The 22113-nt window shown below is 42.9% G+C and overlaps 1 protein-coding gene across 1 annotated transcript in view; it reads left to right on the top strand.

The window, feature by feature from the left end:
• SLC16A12 (solute carrier family 16 member 12) overlaps nucleotides 1-22113 on the top strand; it is a 78274-nt gene that overhangs the window by 34250 nt on the left and 21911 nt on the right. The window contains exons 2-4 of the mRNA XM_083149039.1: nucleotides 11938-12206; nucleotides 14003-14106; nucleotides 20943-21086. Of these exons, the coding sequence (XP_083005165.1) occupies nucleotides 12091-12206; nucleotides 14003-14106; nucleotides 20943-21086 (364 nt within the window). The 5' untranslated portion in view covers nucleotides 11938-12090. The remainder of the gene's footprint in view (nucleotides 1-11937; nucleotides 12207-14002; nucleotides 14107-20942; nucleotides 21087-22113) is intronic.

A 22113-nucleotide genomic window follows, 5' to 3' on the forward strand; every position in this document is an offset into this window, starting at 1 on the left:
GGTTTAATGGTGTTAGTGGACACTCCAGATAACCAGTCCAGAACAGTGGGGATTTGGCAGGGTAATTGGTGGTAGATATCGGCTGCTGTTTGAAATAAAGCTGACTGCAGTATAAGAACCAGCTTACTGCATCAGCGAGCCGTCTGCACCCACTCAGCCGGGGGCAGACACTCACAGGGACAGACTTACGGCCGCGTATGTGCTCCCTCTGGATTCCAAGCAGACAGGAGCCAGCAATCACCTGTAAATTTGCATGGCTTCCACCGGTGTAATCAACACGGACGGCAATAGGAGCAGGTTTCTTTTGGAGGCGGCCAAACAAAGTGCTGGGGTCCACAGCTTAAAACAGGTACCAATGCCTGTCTGGGGGGTGTCTTTACGCGTTTCTCCGACTTCCAAGTATGTCAGTTTCCTCAGAAGATAACCTCCCAGTGGCGCACGCAGTATTCCAAAAGCTGGGACTCTCCCCGTTTGATGGACACTAGTAACTTGTCTCTACTGTTCCCAGGACCAGAGATATCAGCCTTCCAGCAGCTGGTTACTGCTCCAGCTCCACACACCTGGTATGTAGTTTTATATTCTCGTTGGCAGATTGCTCTGCCTCCTGAACTCTGATCCCCTAGTCCCTAGTACCATTTGGTAGGTGGGATTCTCTAATTTTTAATTCCATTCAAATCTAAGAAATCTATATCCGGGAACTGGAGATATCTGCAGTCAAGCAAGCTGTCCTCCCACCAGAAAATTATGAATAATAAGCTCACTCCACTATACACCCTTCCTCTGCATATTAAACATCCTCTACCACCCTGGAAGTTATGTATCAGGGCCCCTTCATTCAGCCCAATGCCCCCTTCTCCCACCTCATCTCCCACCATCTGTACAGTAAAGGGGTAATTAGTGGAAATTACTGATCCAGGCTCTACATGTTGAGCGGTTGATATAATACCCCCTACCACCTGCGGGACATCAAAGCTTCCCTCACCCCTACTGCTGGAGGATCGGTAGGGGCCCCAATACATTGCTATGCCTAGGGTTCTAAACTGCTGTTAACGCCCTTGTATGTATATATACAGTATGTATATATATGTATGTATATGTATGTGTATATATATATATAAATATATATATATATATATATATATATATATATATATATATATACTTTTGTAGGGGTAGACGTAGCACTCCAGACACTTGGATAATCCAAAATAGAAAAACTTTATTGAAGACAAGCAACGTTTCAATACTTGCGTATTTTCGTCAGGCAAGTATTGAAACGTTGCTTGTCTTCAATAAAGTTTTTCTATTTTGGATTATCCAAGTGTCTGGAGTGCTACGTCTACCCCTACAAAAGTCTACATACTCTTCGACGAGGCACCCGACCAGCAAGGTCGACCTAAATGCATGTCGACCTAATTCTTGTGTACCATCTATCAATACCCATATAAGAGTAAACCAATAGATAAAAAGTGTCTGCAAATCTATAACCTTTTATTCCTAGCTACGTGCGAACAAAGCATAGCGCAGCGTAGTGAACCTTGTCCGTGTATAAAACACGCTATGCCGATACCATTAAAGTGGTATCTTTTCGCAGTACTTGGTACTCAAACTTAAGTACAATATTAGGTATTAATTCCTTATAAACCTTTCCGCTTATTGCGAATAAAAGCCAAGACACAGTATAAATGCCGGAATAGGAGATAAAGTCCCTGTACCATATATTTAGTCCCTATCGGACAACAGGGGGTTACAGAATTACAGAAACAGATCACAAGGTATGCAGACTGTTACATAGTACAAAACAACAGATATAAAAGCAATGAGCCACAATACAGAATTAACATACAGGAATGCAAATGTTACCGTATCATCAATAGCGCTGGCGCAACCCAGTCCGAGCTCACTATATTCTGTCCAGAATACAGTCCAGGGAAGAAGAGGAGGAACAGTGAGAGTGAGTTTAGGTTGTGCTTGACTTCTTATAGTGTCCAGGTGGAGGGGGGCAGTGAGGGTCTTCATTGGTCAGAAAATCGGATGTCGCTTCTCTTGGATTGGTGCAGGGGAATGCACCTAGGTCTCTTTGTCTTAAGGCATCGTCATAGGGGTCATAACTCAAGCTGAGAAACCTGTTAGATCAGGATCTTCTGGTTACACTGTCCTCGTGGTGAAATGACCATTAAATATGTGATTTTTCCATAACTTTTGGCTGTTATAATTTGCAAACTTTATACCAGAACCGGGGTGCTGCGCATGAGAGACGGAACACACAGATGTGAAATATGACCGTATCCCATTTAGATTTGGGTGAGTTATTTTTGTTTCTGTGCAGGGCAAATACTGACTGATTTATTTTGACACTGCAATATAGATCTCACTTTGAAGTAAAACCCCACCCAAATCTAATTGTCTCTGCACATGTTACATCTGCCCCCCTGCAGTGCACAGGTGTGTGTGTGTGTGTGTGGGGGGGGGGGGGGGGATTTGCATTTGCGAGTGAACCAGAATAAGGGCCAGTGTGTACCCAGCTTAAGGTGTGTTTGTGTCTGTAAAGAACTGCAGTGTAAGCCCGCTCGTACAGCCGAGTGCAAGGTGGAACTGCAGTCTCAGCAAAATCTATTCACAGCTGGCCAGCTATTTATCAACAAACACTTCTACCAGGAATTGGACTAACAACAAAGTACCTTGCATTAATTATCCTGTAAAGCATGTGTTTGATCAGAGTCATGACGTATCATTCCTCTATCCACACTATACTCAAGTATATGAAGTGTTGTATCATTTCTTAATAGTGTTAAATATTGGTTTTATTTAGCAAATATTACCATACATGATATATATATATATATATATATATATATATATATATATATAGATGGGGCTTTTCATTCAGAAATCTAACAAGAATGTCCCAATTTAGGACTGTGTGCAGGCTCCATGCGAGCCCCTGCCTTCCTGGCCTTTGTAGACTCTGGCATAGTGCCAGCGATGATTCAGCGCGTTAATGCCAAGGGAAAAAAAAACAACAAAGTATTTCTTGGTGGTCTTTAAAAATAAAAAAAAAGATAATGCTACATTTGCTCTAATCATGAGGCCATTTCAACTTGCCTTGTGATTAGACGAAAATAAACGAATGTGGTTTTGTCAAACAAGGTACCGTTTGTGGAGATACTGTCAAAAAAATGGCTGACATTGATGTTGGAAGGTGACCAAAGTAAAAACTGTCGTATAGGCTCAACACAGGGGTGAGAAAAGCCTCATCAGTGAAAGGGTTAAATATGTTTATTCACACTTTACATAGCAATCTTTCCCTGGAGGAACCCAGCAGGAGGTTCTTTGGCTGCAGAGGCCACTGTTAGCAATAGCATGGCTCCTACAGTATATGAACAGGTTGTGAGCCTGCTTAATAATGAAATGCCTAAACTATTGGGCCCGATTCATAGAGCCACGCTAATGCTGCTGCAGATGTGATGTTACTCAGAGGATGTGTGACAGGATGCTAACGTAGCAGTCGCCAGGACTTGTATTGTGGTGCCCACTGTCATTCTCGCAGCTGCCCTCAAAGCTATGCGGCCACTAGGTTGACAGTGTCTAGGTCGACCACTATTGGTCAACAGGCAGCAGGTCGACACATGAAAAAGGTTGACACACATTAAGTTGACATGGTCTAAAGGTCGACACAAGCACAATGCCGACATGTTGCAGGTCAACCTTTTGCTTGTGTTGACCTTTTGACTCTATCGACCTAATGTATGTTGACCTTTTTCTTGTGTTGACATACTACCGGGCAATAGAGGTCAACCTAATGACTGTTGACATAAAAATCTTTTAGATCCACACCCCCCTCAGCTGCGTACACAACTCCTTGATGCCCCCCTCAAAATGCTGCTTCCTGTGAGTCCCGGCTGCATGTGTGATCGCACATCAATCACTGCATGTTGTGGCAGGGCCGCATGTACAGTGTACCAATAATTGTGAATACATCAGCATAGCGTACAACGGGATGCAGTTACCATCCCGGCGGTCGGGATCCCGGCGTTCAGAATCCCGACGCCGGAATCCCGACCGCCGAAATGCCGACACTTTCTCCCTCCGTGGGTGTCCACGACACCCCTGGAGGGAGAATAAATTAGTGTGCCGAGCGTAGCGAGGCACCGGGCCCGCTGCGCGGCGAGCGCAGCGAGCCCGCAAGGGGGGGCGATCCACGTCCCCCCCTTGTCGGCATTTCGGCTGTCGGGATTCCGGCATCGGGATTCTGAACGCCGGGATCCCGACCGCCGGGATTCGATACTGAATCCCGTACAACTGACTCTAAAGCAAATGAGTTTTGAACAGTTTCTCAGAGAGTGTAGAACTCCTTACAGACTTCACATGCCAGCAGGATCGCCTTAAGGAAGAGATGGCTGGGCCTAGACTCCCAAACCCAGACAGAGAAGGTAGCCCACCAGGTACTTGGCAGGTGTGCAGAGCTAACACCTATATATATAGTGTATAGCACTCCATTGTTTAGTGAACTCAGTGCTGCAAAAGACGATCACTCAGTTGGAAAGAAACATGTAGGAAGTCCATACTAGATGCAGTTATAGCAGCAAGGAAAGGGTGTTTCAGGACAGCATGTAACTATGCACTGCCCTGGACTTAAGCCATTGATGATGTAGCAGATGACTTGAGACTGTATGTACATGTTAAAAATACTTTGCAGCAAGGAAAAATGCAACAATAGCAACTCGATCTTACAGTAAAATGCAGCAGATTTGGAATTCTATGTCCTATAGCTTTTAGATACTTTTATAATGTTTTAATTTAGATATGTAAGATATTTATTGTTATGCCCAGCTAGTAATAACAACCAAGTTTCTTTAAATATATATATTTTTTTATGTCAATAAATGTGTTTAAATGTTGTGGTTTTTTTTATGAGGTTTTTGATGCATTTGAGGTAATACCGAATATGGGGCCTGATTGCAAAAGCAAAAGTCAAATGGACAAAACCATGTGCACTGTAGTTAGGGCAAGTGTAACATGTGCAGAGAGCATTATATTTGGGTAAGTTATTCTGTTTCTGTGCAGGGTAAATACTGGCTGCTTTATTCTTGCGCTGCAGTTAAGATTTCAGTTTGAACATACTCCACCCATTGAGCCGGTGCTGGTTATAAAAACACACAGGCAAAAATTGCATAGGGTTCCCCTTTATCTTAAGAACCAGCACCTGGCTCATGGACTGGTCCTGGTTCCAAAAATACAGGGGAGAGTGGACATTTGACCTCCGTGTTTTTAAAGCATTGGGATCCAGTAGCCAGGGAGGTAATGCCATTACCACCAAAGAAGCACTGCATGGACCTGTCTGATCCTTGCATGATTCCCCAAACCCGCCAGCCAAAAGGTGATCTACATGATAAGCGCATTTTGAGCCAATTCGCGGAAATGTTTGCAGAAATGAATCTTGGCACATTACATTTCCGAGTTGTAATGTTGCCTATGGAAAGTCTTGCCAAGTAATACAGTACAGGAATAATGAAGTACAGAAAAGCTTTTCATAAACTGCAGAGAGATACTTAGGGGAATTATGCAAATGCTTGAGTAAACAGGAAAGTCTTGAGTGGGGGCTTGTCGACCTGTGCGGGGAAGTGAGTTCCTTAGAGTCAGAGCCGCATGGCTAAAAGCTCGACCCCCAGATGAATTATTAGAGATCCTAGGTACTGCTAAAAGTCCTTCATCTACAGATCACAGTAATGGGGTGGGACAGTATGGAATCAGAAGCTGCTACTGGTACCTTGGGCCTTGGTCATGCAGGGCGTTGAAATGCAGTAAGTTAATCTTGAAGAAGATTCACCATTTTATAGGCAGCCAGTGAAGGTAGTAGAGCAGCGGTTCTCAAACTGTGGGTCCTGACCCCCAAGTGGGTCCCGACCTTCTCAGTATGGGGTTGCAACTATTCAAAAATCTGTTGAATTGTTTATTTTAGACTCCTCCCATCATTTTATGCCTCCACAATGCTGCCATGCAGGTGCTCTCTGATGACTACACATGTTATGTGATCTTCTGCAGTAACTTTCTGGGGTCCCGTAATCATTTTTATTGTCTGATGGGGTCCCAGAGCAAAATAGTTTGAGGACCCCTGGAGTAGAGAATGGGAGTTATGTGGCTAGAACGAGGCTGGTTGGGTAACCGCCTGGCTGCTGTGTTTTGTACCAGCTGTAATCGGTGCAATTCATTTGCCGGGAGACCAAGGTAGAGGGCATTGCAGTAATTTAATCGAGATGATACAAATGTATGTATGACTTTTGGCAGATCTTCAAAGTGTTTGATTCTGACTATGTTTCTCAGATGAAAAAATGAGGATTTGATTGTGGCTGATATCTGATGTTTAAATGTCAGGTCATCATCCAGCACAATGCCAAGATTCCGCACATAATCAGAGTTTCATAATTCTCCCTCCAACCACCCTCCAACCACCGGGATTCCGACGGTCGTTTCTCCAACATCAGAATCCCGACTGTCAAAGCCTGAGGGGGTGAGTGCATTCAAGCCCCTTGCAGACCCGCTGCATTCACCACTTTGCCGACTTCTGAATTTACACCTGTTCTATTCTCCCTCTATGGAGGTTAAAAAATAGCCCATGTAAGTTGGGATTCCGATGTAGGTGAAATGACCATCGGAATCCTGACTAACGGTGAGTCATATGGCACCACGCCCAAGTGTCAGTCCAGTTGGAAGGCTATGCTGCAGTCTTGTCCTTTGATGTTGAGGCCCTATAATCAGGACCTCTGCTTTATTAGGATTCAGTCTCATCCAACTTGCACTCATCCATTCCTGGAGCCCAGCTAGGCAGCCATTTAGGGTTGTTATTGGGTTCTCAGTGCCTGGAGCAAAGTACAAGTACAGTTGTGTATCATCTGCATAGCAGTGGTTGACCAGGCCATGTTGCCTAATTATTTCAGCCAGTTGCAGCATGTATACTGCAAAAAGCATGTGGGATAGTATAGAACCTTGTAGGACACCACATGGTATTGGCACTGATGGTCATGAGTATACTCCAAATGATATGCTCTGTAACCTGCCAGTGAGAAATGATTTGAACCAGCTTAGTACTGTGACCCATGTAATAAAGACAGGCACCTTACTATAATAACTACTTTATATTGTAAACAGATTATCTGAGTAGCATTTTAGGAAAACTGTTAAATACTTAAATCCAATAAAAGGCGTGGGCCTAAAGTTAATGTAAGATTAACGCTTCTCTACAGATATTTCTAGCAAAGCCCACTTCTACAGAGTCCTTTCTAGAGAAGGGAGTGTTAAGCTGGCCATACACTAGGCGACTTCTCCGATCGCAGAAGTCACCCGCAATCCACCCTTGAGCCGCCCGGGAACCACCAGGGTGGCAGGACAGTATACGGGGAGGGAACATAGAGGTGCAGAGTGTAAGAGGGGAGAGATGTAGAGGTGATGGGGGGATGGAGAGGTGTAGGGGAGACAGAGTGGGGTGCAGCAGTAACGGGGGACAGCGAGGGTGATGGGGGAAAGGTGCAGGGTTAGGGACAGAGAGAAATAGCGGTGACGGAGGGACGGAGAGGAGCAGCGGTAATGGAGAAGTGCAGGTGTGTGTGTGATATATATTTATTATGATTTTAATGTTAGCCTTTGAGGCCCCCCTGTCTTAAGTACCCCGGGCCCTCCAGAGCCTTAATCCTGCTTTGATATGTGGTCCTTTTTCATACAATGTATCCAGTAGCTCTGATGGGATGCCCACGGGACCGTGCATGGTATAGGATCTCAAACACATGCAATTTTGATACTTTTTTATCCGATTTATCACTTGAAATGCATAAAAAGTGACCAAATCGCATGCATATCGCCCTAGTGTATGGGCACCTTAAGCTTGCACCTTTAAGCGCATCTGTGCAAAACCAAACCCTATTTCAGACATAATCAGCACACTTCCAAGTGGTGCATGGATTGTTTACACTCACCATTTATCACAGATCTCTCTGTTTGAGAACCTTAGACCTTTAGGAAGTACATATGCTGGCGCCCCCCTCCCTTCACAACATAACAAGGGGTCAAAGGTGCAAAGCACGGGATAGGTTGTATAGCAGCTTTGGGTCCAAACTATGTTACTGTCAGCTAGATCTTCAGCAAAATGTATAACCACATGGGCCCTGCAAATGTGCTGCTTTATGGTAAGAAATTCTCTTTATAATGGTCTAAAAATGTGCCACCTGATGTCCTGGGCAGTTCTAGGTGTTCTTTACATGTATATGTTATCTGTGCTTTCAGATATAGTATAAGTGAGCAGTATATGTTTGTTAAATTGTAATTATTGCATTTGTGCGTAGAACACTGTTCTTGGGAATGCAAGTTCTATCTATCTATCTATCTATCTATCTATCTATCTATCTATCTATCTATCTATCTATCTATCTATATATATATATATATATATATATATTGGTGAACAATAACATTTAGTACATTTAAAAAAATTACCATTTAATAAAAACAGCATAAAAAGAGTTAACAATAAATAACACAAATAAATAAGTTAATCTTATATTTTAGAAGTAGGTGGTCATTGTGGAAACCACTCGCGTTCTGTCCATTAGACTTCTTCAAGGGGTAGGGGTGGAATGAGAATGGACTGGTATTTATACCCCTAGTAGTTATCAGTATAATAGTGCCACTTCCTGTCATGTGACTAATGATAATTTGTACTAATAATAATCTTTAAAAAAAAACAATACATTTATTATGAGGGGCAGATATTCTATACTTATAGTTGTTAATGTCTAAACCGTCATTATCATCTGCTCATAATAAAAATATTGTTTTTTTAAAAGATTGTTATTATTAGTACCAATAATCATTAGTGAATATCTTGAATATCTTTGGTCCAATTGGCCGATATTTCCAACTGTCCGAAATGTTGCAAAAGTTGGAAAAAGAGATTGAATACCTCCCATAACCTAATTCTCACATAATTGGATCTGGTTTATATTTGGTTTAAATCCACTAGAGCATATTTGCCTACCCTCCCATCCAATACTGCAGTGATATGAAAAAGGCATGAGTGTGATGTATCAATCCTCATGTAGTGTTCATTCTAGCACCCGCTAGCTTTGAAAACCCATGCAGTTCCTCTTCCCTGCCTGGGGTGTCGCTGTCTACTGTAGTGCTTCTAGCACAGTGTGGTCTGTATATCAACACTGCTATAAGAACTACAGCAGACAGCGACACCCCAGGCAGGGAACACGAACTGCATGGGTTTTCAAAGATAGCGGGTTCTAGAATGAACACTATCATGTGCCCATCCCCCACTGCATAGTGCCATAGATAGTAAGTACATTTTAGTAAGTTATATTTATGTAGCGCATTTTATCCAACGGATCTCAAGGGCAAGCATGACATAAAGTTGGACATAACGGTGTTTTTTTTTTTCCCATAAAATAAGTATTTTCATAGTGCACGTGTCTGCTGAAAACTCTTACCCTTCCACGTGAACGTAGATTTGGTCACATATTTTAGTTACGGTTTCTCATTTTTAGAGAAGCAGAATGGGAGAGAGTATGGGTGTTCACACATAGTCCAAGTATAGAGTAGGCATGATGGATCGCTCCATCCTTGTCCCAAATGAAAAATCATACAAATCACAGCTTTGATGATGCGATCACAGCACTGTGCCCCTAACCCAGGGGCGGATCCAGGATAAAATGACAGGGGGGGCACCATGATAAAAGAGGGTTTAGGTGGGGGAGGGGCAGTGTTAGTGGTGCCAGTGTACATGCTAAGAGAGCGGCAGAGAGAGGGTGGTAATGGGATTAAAAATAGGCGCTGGCATTTAAAGTACGCAGGCCCACCATGGCGACAAAAGCGAAGGATGTAGTTGTACAGAAAAGGGGTGTGGTCACTCAACAGAGGTGTGTCCTTGAGTGTAGTCTACAACACCATATACAACTTCTACACATTATGCAACAAAATACTAGACCCCTTTATACTTCCCCCTTACACATGATGCCAAATGGAATGAAAATAAATTCACATAATTCCACATGGATTGAGCCAAAATTCAAATAATGCCACACGGATTGAGCCAACATTTACATAATAACACACGGATTGAGCCAAAATTCACATAATGCCAAATGGATTGAGCCAAAATTCACATAATGCAACATGGATTAAGCCAAAATTCACATACTGACACACGAATTGAGCCAAAATTCACATAATGCCACATGGATTGAGCCAAAATTCACATAATGCCACATGGATTGAGCCAAAATTCACATAATGCCACACGGATTGAGACAAAATTCACATAATGCCACATATATTGAGCCAAAATTCACATAATGCCTCACGGATTGAGCCAGAATTCACATAATGCCACACAGATTAAGCCAAAATTCACAATACGCTTCATAAACAGGGACATTGTCCACCAAAGGCACGCATTAAACATTTACACCATAATGTCCATTACACGTTAAGTTACACGCCATTATGTCCATCATGTATTATGCCAAACACCATAATGCCTATTAAAAATTATGCTACATAAGTGCTGCTTATCTGCATGCTCATTGCCAAGGGTTCCATGCTTATTGCCAGAGGTTCCATGTTTGTTGCCATGTGGGATTACATGTTCATTGCCAAGGGGGAATACATGCTCGCGGTAAATGGGGGACAGCCGCCGCCAGGCAGAAGTGATAGCCACTGACAGTGGCAGAGCCTGGCTGTATTCAGAGCACTGCAGGTACCGGCTATTTGAAATAATACCCCTTTCACACCAGAAAATGCATTCTCAGTTTGGCCCCTTTTACACCAGCCTAGTCCCTGCATTTTCTGGTGTGAGGGGGAGAGAAAACCACGCCCCCCCCCCCCCCCACACTTTTAACCAGTTATCTCATTTAACCGGCTATATCTTCGGAAGCAACTGACCCATTTACATGAGTATCATATTGAAGAACTTTTGAGTGGGCTTTGAATGATTTTGGTCCAGTGAAACTGGAACGTTTGGTTTCAGAGTAATCTGCCCTCAAAGAACATGAACAGCCATGAAATTACATTTCAAAAATAAAAAAATCGGTTTACATGCAATATCTCTGGAACCGATTGACCGATATGGACAAGCCTGGTATCATATTGAAGGCCCAGCGATTTGGAATTGAAAGAGATCAACCACAAGCTTCTATGATGCCAGGGCGGGAACTGGCAGCCGTCGGAACCAGGTGGGGGTCGGAATTGACGGGTCCCATATTATCCTATGGGGAAAAAACGTTACAGCTTTGCCAGGCGATATCTCCGGTTCCCGGGGGGGCTAGAGAAACGGGGCTGGGTTCGTTAGAAAGCCCTGGTCCTCAGCTACAAAATGCAATGACAGGGGGGGCATGTGCCCGGGTGCCCCCCCCTGAATCCGCCACTGCCCTAACCCATGTTTGTCACATCATGACTCTCCCGTGCGGGGCTTGCTAAAAGTCTGAAATAAACTGCTTGTTAGTTTACATGTTCCAGAACTATATCTTACACTGCCTACACTAGCAATTTATTTCAGTATACACAACCCTCTTTGTTATATCTCCACAACTATACCCATATGTGTAATACGGGTGCTGGATGACTGACCGACAGTTGGGATTCCGTCAGTCATTACACCGACATCAGAATCCCGACAGTTAAAACCCCGTCAGGCGGGCAGCGGCTATTCTCCCTCGTGGGGTTCCACAACCCCCATAGAGGGAGAATAGAATAAGTGGTGAGCGTAGTGAGCCACTGTGCCCGCAGCATGGCGATTTCGTTGCGCTCGCCCCACTGTCTGAGTCCCGGCAGTCGGGATTCTGAAGTCGGAGGGTTGGGAATTGTGATTGCACATTTACTAACTACTGGTATGTTTGTAAATAAATAAGTAATTAAACTTATGGTGCTTTAATTTTTTTTCAGATGGTGAATCAAATTGTTCATAAAAAGTCAGCCTTCCTGGAATGTCTCTGGAAATCTGTTGGTTTTTGGATGTGATCTTATGTGGACGAAGAAATTTGGACAAATTTTCTGTGTATTTGAGGGGGCAAGTTCGGGCTGGAGAAGAGACTGCAGATGGCATCCATGGCAAAGCAGCGGTCTTTGCACACAGCGCCACCTGATGGTGGTTGGGGGTGGATGATTGTGGTTGGCTGCTTTCTTGTTACAGTTTGCACGCGTGCTGTTACAAGGTTTGTGCTTTTCACTCTCAAATGTATGTACAACTTGCAGACTGAATATAGACAAGACAGATGTTTAGCTATTACCCGCAAGAGTGGCCATCAGAAGCAGGATTGAGTAGGGCAACTAGGGGTTGACTTTAGAAGATCAGCATCAACTGGGTGTTGGGCTTTTGACATGTAATGCAAAGGTCACCATGGACGGTTATTCAATGCACAGAAGCAGACGGACCTTTACACACTTGGGCTTTGCTGTAGCCATCACTTCTTGGTATTCATAGCTGAATTGAAGCCGTCAGCCATTGGCTGGGCAACAGAAATCAGCATCTAATGACTGGCATCTACAGAAAGCCGTTTGTAAGAAAAAATATTTCCATCAGATGCAAATCATTGTTGGTGCTAACCAATGGCTTGTGATGTCTATTTCTAATGATGCACATAATATTAATACCGCAGGAAAGGCACTCACATTCACAAAATACCATTTAGTGAACCTAGTGCACCAATGCTGAGGGAGCATGTAAAATATTAGATGAAGGAAATCCCTAAAAATTTCTCTGGCGCATTCAACATTTGGAGTGTACTCAGAAAGTTGCTGTTAGTATTGAGATGCTCAGTATAAGATGTCTGGGTGTTCCTTGGCAGTGACTGGGAGGTGGCGAATCAGACATATGGGTGTTCACAGGTATGTCACTAAAGTGTTTGCATACTCAGATGTTCAGTTTTTTTATTGGTGGTGTCTAAAGATGTACCATGAGGTACTGATGCTGGAAGTTGGCATTGCACATTCTTACAGACAGATGTATACTAGGGAAGGACATTGTAGTGGTATGTGCTAAAGCCACAGAGTGTGTCTACATCATGCTCTTAATCAGGCTCATCCTGTTACCATTTCAGTATTTTTATTGTCCTCTTGCCCTCAATTAGCATTAGCAACTGATAACATCTTAGTTATGAAGGCATTCTCCACAACGTGCTTATGTCAGTGAGGGACACTGATAAAGGGTTGTAGGGAGGGTGTGGTATGGCGGTTTGACAGGGGGGATCCTGACGGTTGGTATCCCATACTCGGAATCCAGACTGCCGCTGCTCCGACAGGGGCGGGGGGGGGGGGGGGGTTTGCAAGCACAAACAAGCCTCTTCTGGGCTTGCTGAGCTCACCATGCTGCGTGCTCGGTGGCTTGCTTCTTTCCCCACAGATTCTATTCTCCCTCTATGGGGCGTCTGCATCCTGTCTCTCACAGTTGAAGTGTACTATGATGGAAATTACAGACTTCTCTCATCTTTTTAAGTGGTTCAACGTGCACAATCGATGGCTGTCCGAATACTTTTTTGCCCCGCTGTATATAGTTACTAATGTTACTAGATATATCTTTTAAACAAGTATTTCGGCATAGACACAACCATATGTGGAGTCAAACATGCCGTTCAGATGGAGTGTCCTGCTACAGGCTTCCTGTGTAGTGTTGGCAGCGCAACTCCAGCCTCCTTATATTTGCAGATGCGAGTGTATGCATGTAAATGGATTGCAGCCTCCCCTGGCATAGATCTCCCGCAATAGCACTTAATTACGAAGTGGGCAGAATGCGGAAGGGGTGCCCAGTCTTGCAGGATGCAAGGGGGTGGAGCAATTTTCCTGCTAGCGATTTTCACATCAACGCTGCCCAGTGTGTATGGACCTTTACAAATACATTAGAAAAAGTTCTAAAGATTACGTTGTATAGATATATTATACTACGCTTGACTGGTTTCTGAAATGGGGCACAAATTTACTTGTCTCTATGTCGCCTGTTTTTTTTTTTTTCCAGATGTATCTCAATATTCTTTGTTGAGTTCCAAATATATTTTGGTCAAGACTATTCAAGAACAGCTTGGATACATTCCATTGTTGACTGTGCTACTATGTTATGCGGTAAGTGACAAAAAGCAGATACAGTATATCTCAATGTCATTGTGCATGCTTAACGGAACTGTGTAATAGGAAAGTAATGCTGAGTACACACCAGAACAATTTGGCCTCAATTCCCCCAATTTGAGGCCAAATCGTTTGTATGTAAATTGGCCATGTTTTTGCATGTTTTAGATCCGATTCCGATCAGATGCGCGTCCCCACTGGTTGTTTGGTCGTTTTGCAGATCCTACCTGCTGCAGTCAGGATTTGAAAATGATCCCTTCAACTGGGTACAGATCGAGAGCAGATCGTGTGCTACAACAGATCGTGGGACCATCCAGTGGCGTAGCTATAGCTCCGCAGCCCCTGCGGTGGTGGGGAGGCGCAGAGAACATGTGGGCGCCGGGGGATGCGGGGCTATAGTTACCACTTGCCCTGCCGTCACAGTCCCGTCTCTCCCAGACTCCCAGCGCCGGCTCCTGCTGCTATAATGAAAACTGACACTTTGAAAATGGCTGCCCCCATACTGCAGACAGTTTTCTGTCTGCAGTATGGGGGCAGCCATTTTCTAAGAGTCAGTTTTCATTATAGAGCAGGAGCCGACGCCGGGATAGACGGGACCGTCACCGCAGATGCGGCTTGCAGGTACACCGAGGGGAAGGAGGGGAGGGAGGGCGCTGAGGGTAGGGAGGGGGGCGGCAAAAAATTTGCGGCGGGGGGGGCGAAAATTAGGTAGTTACGCCACTGGGACCATCATATGATCGTCTCACGATCTGCTTACGATCATGAATGTTCTGGTGTGTACCCTATATTAATGTCACTATGGACATGATTACCATGCATGGCTTGGACATTGGTGTCCTGTGCAATCCAATAAGAGGACAGCGTTTCCCTTATTAGAACTTCATATACAAAAAATATATATATACATTTTAGAGAAGCTTCTTGTCAGAAATGACCAACATTTCAGGTTTATTGAATGACAGAATGAGTAGGAGAGATGCATGGAGAGAGATAAAGAATCAACCAATCCCCTCCTAAACCATTTTCAAACTCAGCCTGTGAATTGTTAGGTGCTAATTGGTGGGTACTTTACCTCTCTCACCATTACAGTACCTGTCTCCAAAGTTTGGTACATCTCCCCCATGAACATGTAAACAAAAACAACATCTTAATCAGACTGTTTGGCTTAAGTACTATTGCCTTGTATTTTAGTAAGGTTTATTTGCTAGTTAATTCATAATGTCTGTTTCCTATGTGTAAAAACTTGAAATCAAGTTGTTTTATCTCCAATCCTTATTCATGCTCCTGCTGTTGGAAAAATATCTGTTTCTAAATATATTCGGAATAAAATGTTATGTTGTGCTTAGCTGACCGCACACCAGTAGGCTAATTGGGATCACTGATGGTGTCAGTGGAATGTGTTAGCATAGTTGCATGTATGAAAATGCCAGATAATGATCCTGCTGTTTTCGACAGATCCGTTTATAAGACATCAGGGGCATTGTCAGGTCATACATACTGAGACTGCCACAGTGGAAATGGTCTGAGTGTCTTTTGTTTGCAGTCCTAATGTTCCCAAATATTGCCTTGGAAGTGAGATGTTAGAATAAAGCAGTATTGTTATATAAAGAAAGCTGTGGGTTTACATATATAGAGAAGTAAGATTCTACTTACTTATCTAACACCTTAGTCAGGGTTGCCTACCGTCCCGGAATGGCTGGGAGGGTCCTGGAAATCGGTTCCCCCTCCCGGCCCCCCCGGAAAGAGAGGCAACCCTCCCGCAAAAAAGCAGGGCTCCCGCGACCCCCCGCCGGCATCCGCGACCCACCCTCGGTGGGGGTCCGCGGGTCAAATTACACAAATAGCGCCATTTTAGCCCCGCCCAACGCAGTGCAATGCCATAAAAACGGCATTGCACGTCAGGTGCATGGCTAAAACAGCGCTATCGCTCTGGTCACGCCCCCAACAAGTATTCACCCAGTGTGGCTCTGCCCCCTCCCCACCCCTTTTCACTCCCGGCGCCCCTCCCCTGAGCTTGCTGCCCTCTCCCAGAAAGGGCAGCCAGAAGGTCGGTAAGTATGACCATAGTAGATAATAGGTGGAATTTGATTGGTTATTATAGGAAACATCTCCACTTCTATAAACCCACACCTTAGTAAATATACTGCATACCCCATGTATTTTGTGAGAAAATAATAAGCACGGAACAGTTTTATGAAATGTAACTATTATTAAAATTAAAATATGCTTAATTAATAAGACAGAGTACCTGTTTTAGTTTCTGTTTTGGTACTATATAAATCTTGTTGTCTTGGTAAGGCAAATTATCTTTAGTATTATAATTAATGTTGAATGAGTCTTTAACACTTTCAGTCAATATGTATCAAACGCAAATTTATAATGCTGCAAAATATTCAGTGTCTTTGTGGCCGATAATGTATTCAAAGACCATATGATTGATGTCGGACAAGTTGGCTTACAGTATGTACAGTAATAGAAAGGTGCACTTTGTTAAATTAGTGATAAGGATCAGCAAGGAGAAATGGTTTGCTTTCTGTCATCCTGATAAACAAAGCAGCCTGTTATGATAAGATAATTGCTTGCATCATCTTGAAGGTCAAATATGACTGTTAGTTCAAGAGAGAACAGAAGAAAAAAAGAAAACTCTATTTGGGGGCACCCTTACGTCCCAAAATATCGTGTGTACTATGACTATTTATTAATATTTAACTTTTATTTAGATCTTTATTAAAATTATGGACCACCTCTTACTGTTTTGTTACACACCGCGAAATTATGAGTGATTTAAACTAACCATATCTTGCATATTCAAATACAAGTGTTTTAACAATCCTCTTTATAGAAAATTGCGAATCCGAGGTCCACTATGTGTAAAAAGAATCTCGGAACTTAATTGAAAAAGAGTGTGATAAAAATGACCGTCATATATCCAGCCACTTTTTACCCAATAACTCGGGTTGGTTGTGTGGTCAAATCATTGGTCATCACCTTCACACACTCTCATTAGGTATAAATCCTGTTTTTTCACATAATATTAGATATAATCTTAAGCAAAAGATGGAATAATAGATAGTCCGCCCTTTTGGACCTTTATTACCTCTGCTGTTCACCCCTCATGTCATTGGAGGCAGAGGAAGGGGAATGAGAGAGTGTTTAGTCCCAGGGTTATGACACACACAATCAACTTTGAGAAAGCTGAGGCGAAACGTACGTCAGAGAGCGGCGGGTCACGTGGTGCACTCACGTGACCGCAAATCAAACCAGTCCAGAGAAGTTCCCCATAGAGTCGGACGTAACAGGGAATCATTCCGGAAGAAACAGATCCTGCCGGCGGGAGAGGTAACAGGGGGACGCCAGGAGGACCTCGCGTCACTGCGAGTAAAACACTGGCGGCCCGCTGCTAAAAGCCGGGTTTTGTGATATCAGCCCACAGGGGAGCGGCAGTGCTAACCAGGACACCCTGTGGATACGCGCAAATCAGTTACTGAATGTGCGGGCACAGGAGTATCTGTCCAGGACTACTGCCTGCCGCTTCTATAAGCAGGGGATAGAGATATCTGCCCACAGGGGTGAGTGGCAGCGTTAGCCTGGGACAAACCAGCAGTCACGCACAGAGTTGTTACTGAATGTGCGGACGCATTAGGTCTTGTCCAGGACACCTGCCCAAAGGATAGATTACCCCACAGTCGGGCGGGATCCCCCTTAACTGGGGAATGTATCATTTGAGGGTACCTAATAGCTACATGACCTTCTAATAGATAAACATTGTAACCGTTTATATACCATGCAAATGTATCATCTTTGGTGTGGTAATCAGTGACTTAGAAACTGCATGTAGCTTAAAAAAGGAAACATTCTTCTGCAGATTGTCTTGTGAACTACGCCTGAAATACTAGACAGGCATAAGGCTTTGTCTGGTAGGAGAAAAATCATTTCTCTTTGGGGTAGCCATTAATTAATATGGTCTGGAAGCAAATCAATGCTGGTAATTGTTCAATCAATAATCAATTGAAACTATCTTGTATGAAATAAACACTAGTTAAATTTTCCATTAAGAGAATTTATTAGAAACAAATCAATGCTGGTAATTGTGTAATTAATTGAAATTATCCTGTATGAAATGAACACTGGTAAAAATCCTTTACTCAGAGAATCAATTAATGTGGTTTTGAAATAAATGAATGTGGATGAATTTTACTCATTTAATATTGTTTGAGATTAATACCGACATTAAGTAATTAATTAAAAAAAATTTAAGCAGAAATTAATTGATACCGTTTGGAATTAAATTGATGCTGGTAACAAGTAACACTGTTCTGAACTGAGTCAATGCGGTTAATTTTTTAATGATTTCCCTCTTTCGAGAGTATTTTGTGATCAATATGTGGGGGTAAAAAATTCTCAAGCATCATCAGTGAAAACGTTATCCTAGCTAAATTCTACCACACCTACAAAGGAGTAGGAAATAAATTGATATTTTGAGAGTTGTTGATTTTTTCCAAATTGAATAGTAGATAGGTTTAGAACAATAGAGGCATCACAGATAGAGAGATAATTATAGAAATGTGAAATAGAAAAATGGATAAAAAGATATAGAGTGAATATTATTTACATTCCTTATATGCTCTAAAAACTATACTGGATCCTTTTTCTCCTTTCATGACCGATATCGGAATGGGATCATTCGTCAGACTGCATTTAGGTCTACAGTCATTAGGTCGACCCCACTAGGTCGACTGGCAGGAAGGTCGACCTGACTTAAGGTCGACATGGGCCAAGGTCAACATGACTTAAGGTCGAATTTGCATAAAGGTCGACATGAGGAAGGTCGACTGGTCATAAGGTCGACATGGGTTTTTCACTGTTTTTTGATCCGAATGTCGACACAGTCGACATGGACACAGTTGGCAATGAGAATCGGACCCTCGCATCGCTCGCTTCGCTTGCTATGCCTCGGGCACGGTGCCTCGCTGCGCTCGGCACACTATTTTATTCTCCCACCACGCCCTAGTGGATGGTAGGGCATGAAATACCGCCTGTCGGCACATGTCGGCTCAAAAAACAGTGAAAAACCCATGTCGACCTTATGACCAGTCGACCTTCCTCATGTCGACCTTTATGCAAATTCGACCTTAAGTCATGTCGACCTTGGCCCATGTCGACCTTAAGTCAGGTCGACCTTCCTGCCAGTCGACCTAGTGGGGTCGACCTAATGACTGTAGACCTAAATGCAGTCTGACGAATGACCGCATCCCCCGATATGAGAGCCGACCTTCAGCAAGAAATGTATCCTGCAATGCTAATATAGTACCTGGAGCACCTTGCAAGAATTGCCGGCACTGGAATCGGTCATCTGACTGTCTATAGGTCAAAACCCGGGTGGACCCCACTCTCTCATTTTCCCTCCACTGTTTTATTACAAGAGGGAGAAAAGCAGAAGTGGAGTTCCACTGACAGGGGTGACCACTGCTATCTGTGTAGTGAGAAGTCCTCCCTATCTCCTATATGTCAACATTTCATAGCGAACTAAACAACCAACTGTGACCCAATGGTGATACCTTGCAATGCCTAATGTGGCAACAGGGGGGCCAGGGATAATCACAGTGGTAGGATAGTTGGCTATCTCATCTACCTCAGTCATAACCCTGGGACTAAACACTCTCTCATTCCCCTTCCTCTGCCTCAAATGACATGAGGGGTGAACAGCAGAGGTAATAAAGGTCCAAAAGGGCGGACTATCTATTATTCCATCTTTTGCTTAAGATTATATCTAATATTATGTGAAAAAACAGGATTTATACCTAATGAGAGTGTGTGAAGGTGATGACCAATGATTTGACCACACAACCAACCCGAGTTATTGGGTAAAAAGTGGCTGGATATATGACGGTCATTTTTATCACACTGTTTTTCAATTAAGTTCCGAGATTCTTTTCACACATAGTGGACCTCGGATTCGCAATTTTCTATAAAGAGGATTGTTAAAACACTTGTATTTGAATATGCAAGATATGGATAGTTTAAATCACTCATAATTTTGCGGTGTGTAACAAAACAGTAAGAGGTGGTCCATAATTTTAATAAAGATCTAAATAAAAGTTAAATATTAATAAATAGTCATAGTACACACGATATTTTGGGACGTAAGGGTGCCCCCAAATAGAGTTTTCTTTTTTTCTTCTGTTCTCTCTTGAACTAACAGTCATATTTGACCTATCCTAAAACTCGGGGTGCAACACTGACTGTCACACTAAACCCAAGGATATATCCGAAGGGCGGAGGTGACCTATTGTGAGATGGTACTCATATAGTCAGTAGTCCCAAAATACACCAATTAGACCACAAGCAACAATTAATACAACATAGTGCCCATTAATACTGGTGCGTTCCCCATTCCACTTCCCTTTTTCCCTTTATGTATAAATCATCTTGAAGGTACAAGTGCCACAATACAGTACACCTGGATACGTAGTGTTCATTCTAGCACCCGCTAACTTTGAAAACCCATGCAGTTCCTCTTCCCTGCCTGGGGTGTCACTGTCTGCTGTGGTGTTTCTAGCACAGGTCTGATTTGCATATCAGTACTGATACACTGACCGCACTGTGCTAGAAGCACTACAGCAGACAGCGACACCCCAGGCAGAGAAGAGGAACTGCATGAGTTTTCAAAGATGGCGGGTGCTAGAATGAACACTAGATATGTAGCTTACTGACTTATATGGGCTACAAAATATCACAACATTGGTATGAACTACGCAAATAGTCAAAATGCACCTAATTATATGTAATATAAACAATCTATAATATTTTAATGGTTTAATATTTTTGTACAGCCCCCCTTGGAAGCTATGTGAGTAATCATGTCTCATGTCAAATGGGAATCATTCTTGGTGGGCTCCTTGCTTCCACGGGACTCATCCTCAGTTCGTTTGCTACAAGCCTGGAGTATCTCTACCTCACACTTGGAGTCCTAACAGGTAATATCCTCTGTAATACTATTTTTGCTGTTCTGTAACTCAAACAAATTACAGGGAGAAGTGTTGTCTGATTCCTCTTTTACTGTACATGTCGGGAAATTGGCAGCACTGTGAACCTGGCAAATTTCCAGGACTCAGCCCCGACCCTAGATGTGTGCAGGGTCACCGAGCTCTGACTTCATCCTGGGTCATTTGCTTTTAAACTGACCTACTGTAAATCCAGGGTTGATGTGTGTGTGCATTTGCAAAAAAACAGGATTTTAGTGGCAATGGAAAAGTGGTATAATTGGCAATTTTTTTTTATTTCTGTTAGTTTAGTTGTGTGTCATAAGTAACTTAGGCATGACTGCTTACATGTTGTACACCTGAACCTAGTACAGACTCCATGGATTTGGGACAAAATTAATGATTACATAAATTTCAACACTAACAGCGTCATCTGTCTTTTCCCTTACATGTCTTACAATGTCAGGTAATGGCACACATTTACAGAAATATAAACGTATGCAATAGCAGCACACATTCAGGACAAGACCTCTGGCTCAACTCTGTTTACCTTGTTTCATTTTATTTAATTGATCATAAGATACCATAAGATACCATAAGATACCATAAATCCACTTGACCTTTATATTAGAGTCAGCAGGAAATACAGCTAAAATTGCAATTTCGTACCTGTTATAACATGTTACAATTCGAGTGATACAAATGTAATTTGGGGGAAATAGAGGGAAAATCCTACTTTGACTACACAAATATTAGGTAGACTGATTTTACTATGTACAGTATAGAGAAAGGAGCTTTGGGGCGGTTCACCTGTCAAACCGTAACGCGGGTGTCCTAAGGCGAGGGACAGAAACCTCCCGTAGAGCAGGAGGGATATAAGTAAATCTAGCTAAATATCTATATTTATTATTACATTTTATGTATAAGGTGCCACAAGTGTTTTGCAACACTGTACAAAGGGCCTTATTCAGATCTGAGCTCAGTACAAATTTGTTCGGAAAATGGGCAAAACCATGTGCAC

This window comes from Crinia signifera, chromosome 6, assembly GCF_055691185.1.
Source record: "Crinia signifera chromosome 6, ASM5569118v1, whole genome shotgun sequence".
In the NCBI taxonomy this organism is placed as follows: Eukaryota; Metazoa; Chordata; class Amphibia; order Anura; family Myobatrachidae; genus Crinia; species Crinia signifera.